General features: G+C 52.7%; 1 protein-coding gene across 5 annotated transcripts in view; it reads left to right on the plus strand.

Annotated features, from left to right (window-relative positions):
- Positions 1-11,142: 11,142 nt before the first annotated feature.
- The window catches only part of STK35 (serine/threonine kinase 35), an 81,228-nt gene continuing 76,088 nt past the window's right edge, over positions 11,143-16,282 (plus strand). For 2 of the 5 annotated variants that reach the window (XR_007919345.3, XM_089308150.1), the window contains exons 1-2: positions 11,143-12,265; positions 12,872-13,475. Coding sequence is in view for 4 of the 5 variants with exons in the window: in XM_089308150.1 (XP_089164276.1) it covers positions 11,885-12,265; positions 12,872-13,475 (985 nt within the window). In the remaining variant the exon portion in view is untranslated. Of the gene's footprint in view, positions 12,266-12,466; positions 12,636-12,731; positions 12,793-12,871; positions 13,476-16,282 lie in introns of those variants that run through there. The other 3 variants (XM_008256210.5, XM_051845184.3, XM_008256211.5) reach the window with 3 other exon arrangements.

Raw genomic sequence — 16,282 nt, forward strand, 5'->3', positions numbered from 1 at the left:
CTCTTGAAATGTGAATAACTTAGGGCCGGCGCTGTGCCATAGCGGATAAAGCTGCTGCCTGCAGTGCCGGCATCCCATATGGGTGCCAGTTCAAGTTCTGGCTGCTTCTCTTCAGATCAAGCTCTCTGCTATGGCCTGGGAAAGCAGTAGAAGATGGCCCAAGTCCTTGGGCCCCTGTTCGCACGTTGGAGACCCGCAAGAAGCTCCTGGCTCTTGGCTTTGGATCAGCTCAGCTTCTGCTGTTGCAGCCATCTGGGGAGTGAACCAGTGGATGGAAGACCTCTCTCTTTCTCTCTCTCTCTCTCCCTGCCTGCCTCTGCCTCTTTGTAACTCTTTCAGGCAAACAAATAAAATCTTTAAAAAAAAAAGAAACGTGAATAATTACTTTCACTACGGGAATCCTGTTTCTGCAAACACACTGTCTTACTCCTCCCAGGATCTCCACTCACACACAGGGCCTTACGCCCAATGTTGGAGACATCTGTTGAACCCACAATAGTGCTCGGTGCCCAGGCACAGGCCCTGGCTCCCACGCGTTGGAAGAGGCACACTCTTGAGTGTTGACAGCTATGGTGCAGCCTCGTTTCTCACTGGCCAACTAAAACCTAAAGCAAAATCATGGTGCAATGTAGCAAGAGAAGACTCCAGCCTGGATGTTTCTTTCTTTGTCTTCTCCCCTGAGTTCCTCAATGACAGTAAGTGGGTTTCCTTTCGTCTCAGTGTCCAAACTGGCCAACAGGAAGAGCTTGGTAAGTACTCACTGAGTAATTAGGTGCACTCTGCATGATAGCATATTACAGGTTGAGCCTCTCTTATCTGAAAATCCAAAATGGGGCTGGCACTGTGGCGTGGTGGGCTAGGCCTCCACCTGTGGCCCAGCATCCCATATGGGCACCAGTTAGAGTGTCGGATGCTTCTCTTCCAATCCAGCTCTCTGCTGTGGTCTGGGAAAGCAGTGGAAGATGGCCCAAGTGCTTGGGCCCCTGCACCGGCATGGGAGACCTGGAAGAGGCTTCTGGCTCCTGGCTTCAGATCAGCACAGCTCCAGCCCTTGTGGCCATTTGGGGAGTGAACCAGCAGATGGGAGACCTTGCTTTCTCTGTCTCTCCCTCTTTCTGTCTGTTACTCTGCCTCTCAAATAAATAAATAAATAAATCTTTAAAAAAATCCAAATGCTCCAATATCCTAAAATTTTGGGGTGCCAACATGATGTTACTAGTGGAAAATTCCACAACTGACCTAACAGGATGGGATGCCATCAAAATGCAGGCACACTGACAGTACTGTGTAAAATTACCTTCAGGGTATGTGTAAGATATGAAACATAAATCAATTTCATGTTTAGACTTAGCTCCCATTCCCAAGATACCTCATTATGTATATGCAAATATTCTAAATCTAAACACTTCTGGTTCCAAGCATTTTGGATAAGGAACACTCAACCTGTATTTGCTTGTTTTAACTGAATTTTGTTGTTTAAAAATACTTAAACATCAATACCCCAATACACTCAGCAAATGTGTGGATCATACAAAATTATTGTGGATGTCAAAGAACTGCCTAGAGAGAATTCCTGGCTTCCCGATGATAACTTATCCAAATGTCTCCTTTATGTATACATGCAGTAGCATGGAAGCACACAGCTGCACCACAGCATAGTCCAAGATCATGAGCTTTGGGGCTGCAATATGCCTGGCTTTGAACCCAAATCCCATCACTTCTTAATGCTACAGACTTGAGAAATCACATTACTTGTCTGTGCCTCACTTTTTACAGAAAATTGAGCTAATAACCAAATCTACCCTAAGACTTACTGGAATTAGATGGTACATAGCACACTTAGGATGGCCCCAAATACAGAACATAACTCAGTGAGGCTCAGCAATTATGTACACATATTTAAACAAAATATGAGGTCGCACTATAGACCATCATTTATATTTGTTTTTTTCCTGCAACAAAATACTGAAAATATTTGTTAACTGGCCATACACACAGAGCAATTGCCTCTTTTTGATGACTATGTTGTATTCAAATGTATGGCTCCACGTAACATATCCCCTGCTGTCTGTACTTGAGTGTTTCCAATATTTTATAATTATAAATGGCCACAATAAAAATCCTTGTTGCATATACATTTTTCTATACTTGAGTAAGTATTTCTAGAAATGGAGTTGCTGGATCAAACTGTATGAATTTTTAAATATATTAATAAACAATGAGCTATCAAATTGTATTCCTAATAGGTTGTTTGACTTTGCATGTTGATCAATGAGGGCACTTTGTTGCCTTATGGTGGTTTGTGTTTCAACCAGACTGCCTGATAATTTATTTTGAATGTCTCAGTAGTTACAGAATGAAGGACTGTGCCCTGCTGGTTCTGCATTGGGGTCCTTTATCTTTCTAAAAATATATAAACAGCTCCTAACTAACAACTTAGCAACCAATTTTCCGCAGCAAACACTCAGATGCATGGCCTGACCAAGAATGTGCATGCCCCGGGCCAGATAGGAGAGGACGAAATGCTGGAATCTCTGAGCCTCTTCAGCGGCCAATAGGAGGAACTTCTGACAGGAAACTCAAGTTCTGGGGCCAAGGTGGCTGTCTCTGCACCGTCTTGGTTTTCCCTGACTAGCACCCCCATTGAGGAGACAGTGGAGCCTCGCTGGGGCCCCGTCTCTAGTTCAGCGTCCCTGCATGCCGGGAGGTTCTACCAGGAGCCCTCCAGAGGCATCAGTTCCCCGGGCAGGGGGAGGGCCCGGCCAAAGCTGAACAGCGCCACCCAGCTGACAGGCTGCTCCAGTGGCGGCTAACATCAGGCACACTTGCTTCAGCTACCAGCTAATTCCAAGTAACTCGTGGACGTGGACGTAGTGTTCAAGAGTTAGAGGCTCCTGCAAGCTTGTAACAAAAAGCCCCCTCCCAGAAGCCATAACTGACCTTGTGGTCACTTTTCCACTCCTGATTATGGTGTCGCCTCTTCTGCATTTTAGATCTTTTCTATTAACTCACAGTAATAGAAGGGTTCAGTTCTCTCTTGGTCTGTCTCTTGCATGCATGTGCACACACACGCACACGCAGTTTCCCTGTCCAATTTTCCCAGAATAATTACATCATAATTTTTGGTTAAATCAATGTGCTGCTTTGCACTGCACTGACGATGTAATATCATTTCCAGCTGAGCGTTGTAGTTGATGATGATTACAACGTTTTTCTTATAAATTGCTTTCGCTTCTTGGCTCTAATAACCACCTCCTGTCTTATTTGCTTAGCTTCCTAAGTAAGGGCTCCAGTTCAACCCGAATTGTTTGCCGGAGCTCAAATCCTCCACAATGGCCTGTTTCATGCTCCGTCTAAGAGCAGGAGATTATAAAGCAGTGACTCCGTCAGTGTGGTCCCCCAGGGCCAGCAACATCAACACCAGCAGCACCTCCCACCTGGTTAGAAATGCAAATTATCACACCCTAGCCCAGACTTGCTGAGTTAGGGGCGGGGCCCAGCACTGGGCGAGTTACCCTGCCCTCCAGGTGATGCCTAGGGGCCCAGAAGCTTGAGGACCTTTGCTACTATGGCACAAGGCACAGATACCCAAACCTCAGACTGTGGGGTCCAGGTCCCAGGTAATCCGCCCATTTGCTATGTAACTACTTTCCTAGTCTCAGTCTTCCCGTTTGCAAACTGGGGACAGGAGCAGCAGAGTTATGGGGAGAGGCCTAGTGGTAGGCATCACAAGAAACCCCAGTTTTTCTTGGAGACAGTCCCCTGGAACCTCTGAAATGCAGCTCCCTTAGGGAGGGGAGCCCTCCGAGGCAGCCGCATAGTCTTCTCGCAGGCCTTCCCAGCATCCCCTGCTCAGGGAATCTGCTCCACTGAGGCACCAGCCTCTCTTCCTTAACCCTCCCCCACCCCCAGCTCCTCCTACTGCAGCTAACACTGCACACTGTTCTCAGCCCAGAGCCCCCAACCTCAGCCTGCCCACTGGAGCAGTCTCCCCCCTCCACACACACCAGCTGCCTCCTCTTCCACACTCCTCCACCCACCTTGCTTCCCCTCCGAGGCCAGAGCTGATGCCTCGGGATGGCTGCCCCCGGGGTCTCAGCCCCTTAAGGGCTGGGAAGGGGAAGGGCGTGGGACTCCCAGCCCCAGCCTCCTGGTTCTGCCTTCTCACTGTGGGGCAGCTCTTAAAGAGGAGACTTCAAAATGTTCGTGGAAATGGAATTAAAAGATGTTCGTTTTGATGCAAAAAAAAAAAAATTGAAATCCATGCATAGTTTTTTGTTAACGCACATTTACCATGAACTTTTATTTTTTGTTTTATTTATTTTCATTTTATTTGCTAGGCAGAAAGAGAGAGAGAATCTCCCATGCACTGGTTCACTTCCCAAAAGGGCAGGACAGCCAGGGCTGGATCAGGCCAAAGCCAGCAGCCAGGAAGTCCACCCAGGTGTCTCAGGTGGGTGGCAGGGGTCCAAGCACTTGGGCCATCATCGGCTGCCTCCCAGGTACATTCGCAGAGAGCTAAATCACTGAACCCCAAGCGGAGATGCCAGCGACACAGAGTGGCGTTGTGACGTGGGATGGAAGCGTCCCAAGAGGCCACGGAGCCGAGTCTGTCAGCCCCTAAAATGCAGTCACAGTCTTATCTCATTCCCCACCCACCTCCCATACATCATCTCTGAAACTGCCTAGCACTAGGAAAGACTCAAAAAATGTTAGCTCAGTGGATGCCTTTTGTTATGTTTAGTATAGCAATTGCCTATTCAGCCACTCTTGGCCTAAAGAGAGCACAGCTGAGCCCCGCCCCCAGCCCCCAGTCTCTCTGCTCTGTCCCCAGCCACCGAGCACCCAACAGACTGAAGGCTTCCCTTCAGGGGCTGGCATTGTGGTGCAGGGGGTTAAGACACCGCCTGCGATGCCAGCACCCCAAGTAGGTGCTAGTTTGTGTCCCGGGCCGATCCAGCTCCTTGCTATTGTGCCTCAGAAGACAGTGGAAGGTGGCCCAAGTGCTTGGGGCCCTGTCACTCAAGGGGACACCTGGAAGAAGCTCCTGGCTCCTGGCTTCAGCTTGGCCCCCAGCTCTGGCTGTTGCGGCCATTTAGGGGAGTGAACCAGCAGATGGATATCTCTCTGTTGTCTCTCCCTCTCCCTCTGTAACTCTGCCTTTCAAATAAATAAGTACATGTTTTTTAAGAAAGAGAGAGAGAGAGAGAGAGAGAGAGGAAGGAAGGAAGGAAGGAAGGAAGGAAGGAAGGAAGGAAGGAAGGGAGGGAAGAGAAGAGAAGAGAAGAGAAGAGAAGAGAAGAGAAGAGAAGAGAAGAGAAAAGAAAAGAAAAGAAAAGAAAAGAAAAGAAAAGAAAAGAAAAGAAAAGAAAAGAAAAGAAAAGAAAAGAAAAGAAAAGAAAAGAAAAGAAAAGAAAAGAAAAGGCTTCCCTTGGGGCCAGCGCAGTGGCACAGCAGGTAGGACTGCCACCTACAGTGCAGGCATCCCATATGGGCACAGGCTGCTCCACTTCCAATCCAGCTCTCTGCTGTGGCCTGAGAAAGCATCGGAGGGTGGCTCAAGTCCTTGGGCCTCTGCACCTCTGTGGGAGACCTGGAAGAAGCTCCTGGCTCCTGACTTCAGATCAGCACAGCTCCGGCTATTGCAGCCATCTAGGGAGTGAACCAGCGAATGGAAGACCTCTCTCTGCTTCTCCTTCTCTTTGTGTGTAACTCTGACTTTCAAATAAATGAATAAATCTTAAAAAAAAAAAAAAAGGCTTCCCTTTTGTACTCCAGGAAGGTCCCCAAACCTCATGGCTGCTCTTTATCTCCTTGTGTTTCCTTTATCCTCTCAGTTGCTAAATACTCAGCTCATCACGACCCTGGCACCACCTGAGAACCCAGGGATGCTGAGGCAAGCATGTGGGTCAACAGACAGAAGCCTGCAAGGCGTGTTGCTGTGAAAGTTCACAGTGCTTACCTTGGCAGGGTAAGGTGGTGTGAGGAGTTTGGAGTCTCACTTCACACCTCACACTGCAACCTGCACCCTCAGTTTCTTTGTAAAATTGGCCTAATGATAATCACTTCCTTTTGAGATCAATATGGGACCTCTTCATTGATCCCTGGGCCTGGTAAATAGGTAAATTTAAAAAAATTATTTATTTATTTGAAAGACAGAGTTACACAGAGAGAGGGAGAGATAGAGATCTTCAATTCCCTGCCTCACTCCCCAAATAGCTGCAATGGCCAGCTGAAGCTAGGAGCCCACAATTTCATCCCAGTTTCCCCCATGAGTAGCAGGACCCAAGCCCTCAGGCCACCATCTGCTTGCTCTCCCAGGAGCATTAACAGGGAGCTTGACCAGAAGTAGAGCAGCTGGGACTGGAACCAGTTTTTATTTGGGAAGCAGGCATCGCAGGTGGTGTAGATAGGCAACTTAAAAAAAAATTGTTGACTTGGGGCCGGCGCTGTGGTGTAGTGGGTAAACCACCACTTGCAGTGCCAGCACCCCATATGGGCACCAGTTCAAGTCCCGGCTGCCCCACTTCCAATCCAGCTCTTTGCTATGGCCTGGGAAAGCAGCAGAAGATAGCCCAAGTCCTTGGGTTCCTGCACCCACAAGGGAGACCTGGAAGAAGCTCCTGGTTCCTGGCTTCAGATTGGGGCAGCTCCGGCCATTGCAGCCAATTAGGGAGTGAACCATCGGATGGAAGACCTCTCTCTCTCTCTCTCTCCCTGTGTTAACTCTGACTTTCAAGTAAATAGATAAAGCTTATTTTTAAGAAAAGTTGACTGTTAGTCATAACAATAAGTGATTAGTTACATAATAAAAGTCAAAATAAAGAATAAAAATTTTGGGACCAGTGCTGTGGTATAGTAGGCAAAGCCTTTGCCTGCAGCACCCACACCCTATATGGGCGCTGGTTCTAGTCCCATCTGCTCTTCTTCCGATCCAGCTCTCCTGCTTGTGGTCTGGGAAAGCAGTGGAAGATGGTCCAAGTGCTTGGGCCCCTGCACCAGAGTGAGAGACCCAGAAGAGAGTCCTGGCTCCTGATCAACATAGCTCCGACTGTTGCGGCAATCTGGGGAGTGAACCAGCGGATGAAGACCTCTCTCTTTGTCTCTCCCTCTCTGTAACTCTAATTCTCAAATAAATAAGAGACTTTAAAACAAAATATGAAGAGCACCTGCCACTCATACTTTTAAAAAAAAAGGAATAAAATTTGGTCAATACATGAATGATTTATCCAGTAGACTGCATTCTAACGCTGTTAACTCTTCTTTTGGCCACTCCAGAGCTTCCTAGCCACTCTCTCTCAAAATTCAGGAGGACAGGAGCGTGATGGGGACTTGGTCAACCCGCATCAGGATGGCAGGGGCAGGCTGGGCTGCGGAAGATGCCTTTGTCCTCGAAAACCTCTCAATAAAGACACATGCGACCATGGGGCAGGGTTTTGTTTTCTCACCTTGTGGTCAAATTGCATTGTGGCAGAGTTAAGCAATAGAATTCCCCTGGAGCCCCTTCACTGTAGATTCCAACCCAAAGACAACCTCTAATAGTTCTTGCTTATTTTCATTTTATTTGAAAGGAGAGACTCAGAGACAGAAGGAGATCTTCCATCTGCTGGTTCACTCTCCAAATGCCCACAACAGCCAGGGCTGGGCCAGGCTGAAGCCAGGAGCCTGAACTCCACCTGGGTCTCCTATGTGGGACACAGAGACCTGAGTGTCTGCGCCTCCTTGAGTCTGTATTAACTGAGGGAACAGGAACAGGAAGCAGAGCCGGGGCTTGAACTCAGGCACGTCAATACAGGATGTGGGGCTGGCGCCGCGGCTCACTAGGCTAATCCTCCGCCTTGCGGCGCCAGCACACCGGGTTCTAGTCCCGGTCGGGGTGCCAGATTCTGTTCCGGTTGCCCCTCTTCCAGGCCAGCTCTCTGCTGTGGCCAGGGAGTGCAGTGGAGGATGGCCCAAGTGCTTGGGCCCAGGCCACTCACATGAGATTTCCAGATGAAGGTCTTGGCTCCTGGCTTCAGCCTGGCTCAGCTCTGGCTATTGTGGCCACTTGGAGAGTGAACCAGCAGATGAAGATCTCTCTCTCTCTCTCTCTCTCCTTCAAATAAATAAATCTTTAAAAAAAAAAAATCCTGCTGATATTGCTGCCACTAAAGACCATGTTGTTCAATTTAAATATATATATATATATATATATATATATATATTTGAAAGACAGAGTTAGAGAGACAGGGAGAGACATCTTCCACCTGCTGGCTCACTCCCCAGATTTCTGCAACAGGCAAGTGTGAGCCAGACCCAAGCCAGGAATCAGGAATTCCATTGGGGTTTCCCACGTGGTGCAGGGGCTCAAGCACTTGGGCCATCTTTTGCTGCTTTCCCAGGCACATTAGCAGGGAGCTGGGTTAGAAGCAGAGCATGTGGGACTGGAATCAGTGCTCCAACATGGGATGCCAGTGTTACAGGCTTAACCTGCCGTGCCACAACACGGGCCCACATGTTGCTGGACTTCACATTAAATCATGTAGCATGTACTCCCCCCCCAACTTTCCTGCAGCTTTATTCATAACGCTGTAGTCACTACATAAATCCACCTATTTCAAGTATACAACATTTAGTATTTCAACACACTCCCTACTCCATGCCAAGGGATCACCAGTCAAGATAAGGAACATGCCCATCACCCACACAACTTCCTGTGTCCCTTTGTCTCCCTCTGTCCCTCTCCACTCCAGCTACGGATAAATTAGTTGTGTTTTCAAGAAACCGTTTATAGAATCATCCAGAAGGAGCTTTTGTGCTTGGCTTCCTCCACTCAGCCCAGTATTTGGATTCAACCCTGCTGTGGATGGCTACTTTGTTCTTGTTTTTATTGTATGGGAATAGCACATTCTGTTCACCATTCAATTATTGATGAACAATGCAGTGTTTTCCAGTTCAGAACTCACTGGGAAAATCCACTGTGAACATTCCTTTACAAGTCTTTCTGGGAACACAAGTTTCCGTTTCTCTTGGGTAGACCCCCCGCCACGGAAGTGATGAGCCAAGGGTAGCTGCAGACTGAAGTCTGTGCGAGACTACCACATTCTCACCAAACGGCTGAAGCTTAACACTAGGCTTGTTCCTACACCACCGGGTTATACTTGTTCCCTCTCCTTGGGGCAATTTTTCACTAGTTATACCACAGCTGGCCTCTTGATATCCAGCCCTCAGCCCCACTGTCTGATTACAAAAGGGCCAACACACACTGGATTGTATCCCCCTCACCCAATTCATGTTGAAGTCAAAACCTGCAGGACTCGGGCTGGCACTGTAGCGTAGTGGGTAAAGCCGCTGCCTACAGTGCCAGCATCCCATATGGGTGCTGGTTTGAATCCTGGCTGCTCCACTTCCGATCCAGCTCTCTGGTACGGCCTGGGAGAGCAGGAGAGGATGGTCCAAGTCCTTGGGCCCCTGCACCTGTGTGGGAGACCCAGAGGAAGCTCCTGGCTTTGGATCGGCGCAGCTCTGGCTATTGCGGCTAATCGGAGAGCAAACCAGCTGATGGAAGACCTTTCTCTCTCTCTCTCTGCTTCTCCTCTCTCTGTGTGTAACTCTTTCAAATAAATCTTAAAAAAAAAAAAAAAAAAAAAACCTGCAGGACCTTAAAATGCGACTGTAATTGGACAAAAGTTCTCCAAGGAGGTGATTACGTGAAAGCGAGGCCATGAGTCGGGCTCTAATCCAGTGACGCTGCCATGTTGTGCCAGAGGCTTCCGCTCGCCACTGCAGAAGCATCGTCACAAAGACTGCTTCAAGCAAGGATCATCAAAGAATGATAAAGCCAGGCAATCAAATCAGATGAAGGATACTTCAAGAGTACCCAGGTGTCTTCCCACAGGGAACTCGCTGGCTGCAAAGGGAGAAGACGACACTTTCCAGCACATATTGAGGTCACAACACCGACTTCGGGACAAGCTGGCATCGTGGGCTTCCTGATGTGGAGCCATGAGGACAAGTCTCTTCCAGTGTATTTCTGCCAAAAAGTACACGCTCTGAATTTCCTTATTTTTGTATTTATTTATTTGAAAGGCAGAATTACAGAAAGAAAGAGGTCTTCTATCTGTTGGTTCACTCCCGAAATGCCCCAATGGCCAGGACTGGGCCAGGCCGCAGCAGGAGGAACTCCATCCAGGTCTCCCAGGTGGGTGACCATCGTCCACTGCCTTCCCAAGCACATCTGCTGGGAGCTGGGTTGACAGTGAAGCTGCTGGGACTTGAACCGGTGCTCAGACAGGATGCAGGGGTCGCAGGTCTCAACTTAGTTCCCCACCTTGCCACAATGCCCCACCTCCACGCCACACTCTGAATTTAATCATCAGAAAATACAAGTATCAGATAAATCCAAATGTAGGGACATTCTACACTGACCAATAATCTCTGAAACATGTCAAAGTCACACACACACAAAAATAGCTGAGTAAACTCCCTGTCTTTCCAGGAATAGAGACATGTCTGCCGAATGTAAAACATGATCCTGAATTGGATCCAGGGGTGGAGGAGGGAAGGTAGCTATAAAGGACATTATTGGGGCAATCAGCAGAACTAGATTGCCGATGGTGTACTCAACTCAAGTGCCACTGTGGCGTTCTGCATCTGATCATCGTGCTGCGTATCTACAAGAGAAATGTCCTTGCTTGTAGGAAACACAGAGAAACAGTCGGGACAGAGAGGGAATGGCACCTGAAGCTCTGAGATGACTTAGAAAGCCAGGATGGGGCTGGCACTGTGGCATAGCGGGTAAAGCCGCCACATGCAGTGCCAGCATCCCATATGGGCATATGGACACCAGTTCGAGGCCCAGCTGCTCCACTTCCAATCCAGCTCTCTGCTATGGCCTGGGAAAGCAGTGGAAGATGGCCCAAGTTCTTGGGCCCCTGCACCCACAAGGGAGACCTGGAAGAAGCTCCTGGCTCTTGGCTTTGGATCAGCCCAGCTCCAGCCATTGTGGCCATTTGGAGAGTGAGCCAGCGGATGGAACACCTGGATCTCCCTCTCTGCTTCTCTGTAACTGTGCCTTTCAAATTAAAAAAAAAAAAAAAAAAAAAAAAAAAAAAAAAAAAAAAAAAGGCCAGTTTGTGTGTACAGGCAGACACACACGGGAGAGAATACGGTCACACAAACGCAGCAACACGCAACCATGTTATTCCGGCTGAAAGGGAGACCAAAGTTCTTTACTGTCCCTGCAGTTGATGTGTACATCTGCTCTCTTATTTTCTGAGAGAGGCCCTCGGGTGGACGCTACAGAAGTGGCCCGTCTCCCGTGGCCGGGGCTCCGTTCCTTTTCTCCATCACAAAACCCTGTGGGTTCCACCGAACAACACCTAAAAACAGGGGGTGGGAGGGGTCTCTGCCTGCTCCAGCCTGTTCCTCCCTGTGGATGCGTGGACCCACGGGGCTCGTCCCCGCCGGGGGCCGGGAACCTCGACCCCAGCCGGGGAGGGTCTCTCCCCAGCGACTGCAAAGGGCGCCACGTTCCGGGAGCTCAGTAAGCACCCGTAGATACGGTTAACACAGACCGAGCACAACCCGGTGAACCACACACTCAAAACCCCACGCCCCCGCAGAGCCGGCGGCGCGGCGAGGAGGGCCCCGTCGCCCCCGCCTCGGCCGAGGGATGCGGGCAGGGCGCGGCGGGCCGGGATCCCAGCCCACCCAGGCCCGCGCCGTGAATCAATCAAGCCGGCCAATCCCATCACCCCATCAGTACTTATTAGGCGCCCTCGGTGCGGCTCGCCTTCCCACAGCTCGTCGGAGGAGCCGCGCTGCGGCGCGCGGCAGTTTGGCGCGTAGTTTTTTGTCGCCCGAGCGTGCTCGCCGGTGATTGGGCCGCGGCGCGGCGTGCCCGATGCGCGGGGCCGCGGCTGCTCGGTCGACCTCGGCGGCGGCCGGGTGGCGCACTTCTCGGCCGGCCTCCCGGGGGATGGGCCACCAGGAGTCTCCGCTGACCCGAGCGCGGGCGGGAGGCGCGGCTTATATAAAGAGGTTATGTAAAGGGCTCAGCTGGCGCCAACACGTGGAGAGCCACGGGGGCCTGGGAGCTTGGGCCTCCCCCGCGCGCGCCGCTGCCACCGCCGGCGCGGCCGCAGAACCCGTCGCGGCCCGGGCGCGGACCACCACCACCCGCGCGGCTCCGTGTCCGCAGCAGCCCCAGCCCAGAGCCGTCCACCCGCGGGGGCGGCCGCCAGGGGGGAAGCGGGCCGTCCGGAAGTGGAGGGGCGCCGGCCAGGTAAGGGCGCGGAGGAACCGGAGAGCGCCGAAACTGGGGCTGCTCTTGCTGCCCGGGCACCTGGGGAGGGCAGTCGGGTTCTCGGCTCGCTGCGGCCCGAGAAGCCCAGCTAGTAGTCCCACCGTCTCCACCCGCCGCCTTGGGGCACTTGGGCCAGTCCGCTGGGTCTGCGAAGGCTTAATTCAATGGACTGTTTACACTCGGGACGCCGCAAGGCGGGACGCGCGGAGGAGTCAGCTGGGAGGGAACCAGGCTGGGAAGAGGAATTCGACTGCCAGAACTGCGCTTCTTAGGGCGATTTTCTCAATTTATGATGACGAATTGTGCTTATTTGCCCTTTCCCCACACGATAAAGTAACTGGGAGCGCGGGTGAGGCTGCTTTCCTTTCCGGTTCCCCCTCTGAGCCCCAGCCCTGTGGTTTCGTCTTTCCCGCTTTCCCCTCCCCTCCCCCTTTGAATCAGGGGCAGAACCTTCCGTCTTAAAGGGGCCGCGGCGGCCCGAGGAGGAGGAGGAGGAGCAGGAGGAGGTGGGGCGCTGTGCGGCCTGCGTTCCTTGCCTCACCACCGCGGCCTGCCTGGTCGTTTAACCGATTCTTTCTCCAACAGGTCACAATCCAAGGTCCCGCTCCTTCGCGTTCCAGGGCCGGACGGAGTGATGAGGCAGGGGGGGCCCGGGCAGCGCCGTTGCTGCTCCCCCCGCCGCTCGCAGCCATGGAAACGGGGGAGGAGGACGGCGCCCGCAGAGGAACACAAAGCCCGGAGCGGAAAAGGCGAAGCCCAGTGCCGCGGGCGCCCAGCGCGAAGCTGAGGCCGGCGGCGGCGGCGGCCCAGGCCATGGATCCTGTGGCGGCCGAGGCCCCGGGCGAGGCCTATCTGGCGCGGCGGCGGCCCGAGGGCGGCGGCGGGTCGGCGCGGCCGCGCTACAGCCTCCTGGCGGAGATCGGGCGCGGCAGCTACGGCGTGGTTTACGAGGCAGTGGCCGGGCGCAGCGGGGCCCGGGTGGCGGTCAAGAAGATCCGCTGCGACGCCCCCGAGAACGTGGAGCTGGCGCTGGCTGAGTTCTGGGCCCTGACCAGCCTCAAGCGGCGCCACCAGAACGTCGTGCAGTTCGAGGAGTGCGTCCTGCAGCGCAACGGGCTAGCCCAGCGCATGAGCCACGGCAACAAGAGCTCGCAGCTCTACCTGCGCCTGGTGGAGACCTCGCTCAAAGGTAGGGGCGCCGCGGGCTCCCCGGGCCGAGGGGCCCGCGTCCTGTCACCCAGGGCCCAGACACACCCTCCTTCCCCGGGCCGTGCGGTCGGGGCCCGCCCTCTCCTCTGGACCCGCAGCAAGCGTTAGCTGGTATTTTCATAACAAGAGCTCGTTGAAGTACTGACCATTATCTCTGTGAGTGCGAGCCATTATTAAACCCCTGGCATTCCTACGGTGGGGTCGGTGGGGGGCGTGGAGGGGCTGGGCTGGGGTTCCGATTTGGTGAGAAACTGCAGAGCCCACTGGCTCTCTGGGGTCTGTTCTCTTTCCCTCCTTTGCCTCCCAAAACAAACAAAAAGGAAACTTTACTGGACCCACCCACCCCATTCCCTCCTGGTTTCTGGAAGCCCTCCAGTCCCCCCCACCAAATTCACACCCTGCTGCCTTCTCCTCTGAGACCCCCCCCACACCCCGCCCCTGCCCCCAGCGCTTCATCCCAGGGCACTGAAGCGGAAGGAGGGTTTTCTGACTCTGTCCTCTGGGATGTGCCAACTAATGGCCCCCAAGGGGGGCCCCGGAGCTGTCACCCAAGAAAACATCCAACAAAAAAGTCCGTCCTTTTTCATTCTTCATCTTAACCTCCGAATCGGACTGGAAAGGAGTTTTCTTTGTACGGGAAAAGGGGGCCCATTGAGGAAAGGGGGCCTGCCGGGAGGAGTGATGATCCTAGGGTTCTGGGGTTCCTCCCACAGCTAAGGAATGTGTCCGTCCAGAGTGCCCCATACGCACACGCCTTGTGCACCCCACAGCAGGCAAGGATCAGCAGGTCCCAGGAGAGGGGCAGTGAGCTGGAGCAGTGGGACTTCACGTGGCGGGAGTGCGTTGCTTCCAGCCGGAGACCTGCAGGGATTCTGGCTAATAGCCTCAGAAGTGGGTCCTGTCCCCTCTCTCTGAATAGAGAAACAGAGGCTGAAGGCGGGCCAGGAAAACTTGCTCGAGGCTCCTGGTCGTGGTCTGCTTCTCCTGGTGTAGGTGATGTGATCAAGTGCGCAGGCTCTCCCTGCCCGAGAATGAACCTTACAGGATGGGTAGGGTTTGGGGTGCGGTTAGACAGAGGTGTCTCATCTGGAACTTTTGCCCAACTGTAAGACCCATGAGCCTGTCCTGGGAGAGCTCCGTGTCCTGTTTCAAGTCAATTGTTTGACCCATTGCCCCCTGGGGGCCTGTCACCTTCACGCCCATCCCTGCCCTACATTACATTCTCAGAAGCCCTCCGGCTGCACAGTGAGCGGTTTTGTCTGGAAAAGGCGCCCCGTGATACTGTCTCCCCTTACCTGAGTTCCAGGAGCTCAGCACTTCAGTCCTCCTGTCCCAGACCCTTCAGCGTGCTTAGCGAGTGGTCTGGGCCTCTGTCACATGCCTGCCTCTGCCTCGCGGTGTGGGGACTTGCTCTGAGGAACCCCCTTCTACCCTGGGCTCACTGACCTGCAGCCCTGAAGCTTCGGCCTCCGTCAGAGGCGCTAGGTTACTACCCCAGTGTACAAAAGTGATTTCGATTTTGCTCGCCTGTAGAAATTGTCAAAACTTCACAGTAAACAGTTAGTACTGGGCGCTTGAGGGTGAGACTCCTGTTCAGTCCTGGAGTGACCGCGTGAGACACGGGGCACGCTGTCGAGAGGAACACTCCTTTATCCGTGAGAGAGGGGTACGTGCATCGTGGGGCTGCTCTGCAGACCAGAAAGGGTGAGGAGGAGCAGCTGCAGGCCGCGTCCCACCGGAGTCCTCTTCCATCTCCTCCTCCTCCTGAGGTCCACGGTTGTGTCTTAGCTGCTTGTTAAGGGGCTGTCAATCCTGCTTGTTAATATTAAAGTGGAGAACAAAGACGCACATTACTCCAGGTGAAGTTTTCCTGACTTGGGCTGCCCCGGGGTTCCCAGCATGCTAATGCCATCCAGTAAAGTCAGTTGGAGGAATCTCAGCATCAGTCCACGTCCTTTGCTGTCACCTTTGCTTGGCCCCTTAGTCAACTTAGAGTGACTTCTGAAATCCAGCAGGAAGTGTTAAACTGCCTTGCAGCTTCCTCTGGGCTGAAGGCACTTATGCTCTGCTTTGACTCCAGCTCCTTTGACCTTGAATTTGGCCTTTGGAGTATCCTTAGGGCTAGGACCCCTCCTGAGGGACTGACAGATTCCGGTTTCTGGCCTGAGTGTCTTAATTTGCATAATCTACCTGCTATAGACTTGCCCTGTTCTTTCTTTGCAAGCTTCGCCAGCGCCTGACTTCTCCCCTCCATGACTGAGCACCTACTGTGTGCACTCACAGTGCACTGTGGGGGAACCCAGAGACTTGGCTTCTTTCTCTTGAGTGCCTGGGAGACTGCTCTAGGGTAGCAGAGTACGACGGTCCCTCAGGGGTACGCGGGGGACCAGCTGCCAGGAGCTGTCAGAGGGAAACAAGTGATTGCCAGAGGACCCTGGAGGGCTGAGGAGGGGCGAGATGGCTGTCACCTGGAAGCCAGCGTGCAGACCTGACTCCTCTGTTAAATTCTGTCACTTATTTGAAGGAAAAGGAAAAAAAAGAAGCCGCCATTCCTCGCCCCAAGTGACTTACATTTGTAAAGGCTCAAGGACTGGGAGAGGATTTCCATGCTAATGGGAGTCCCAGCAGGAAGGGGCAGGTGCCTTTGTCTGGAGTGTCACCCCGGATTGAGAGGAAAGAGCTGAGTTAGCAGAGGAGGTGGCCTGGAGGAAGAGTGCCTGGGCCTTCCGAGGGGCAGTCCAGAGACCACTGGACTCTTTCGCTGTTGGACCCATGGAAGAGACGTTG

The sequence above is a fragment of the Oryctolagus cuniculus genome, chromosome 11 (assembly GCF_051225735.1).
Source record: "Oryctolagus cuniculus isolate XC-2025 breed Fujian yellow rabbit chromosome 11, ASM5122573v1, whole genome shotgun sequence".
Classification (NCBI taxonomy): Eukaryota; Metazoa; Chordata; class Mammalia; order Lagomorpha; family Leporidae; genus Oryctolagus; species Oryctolagus cuniculus.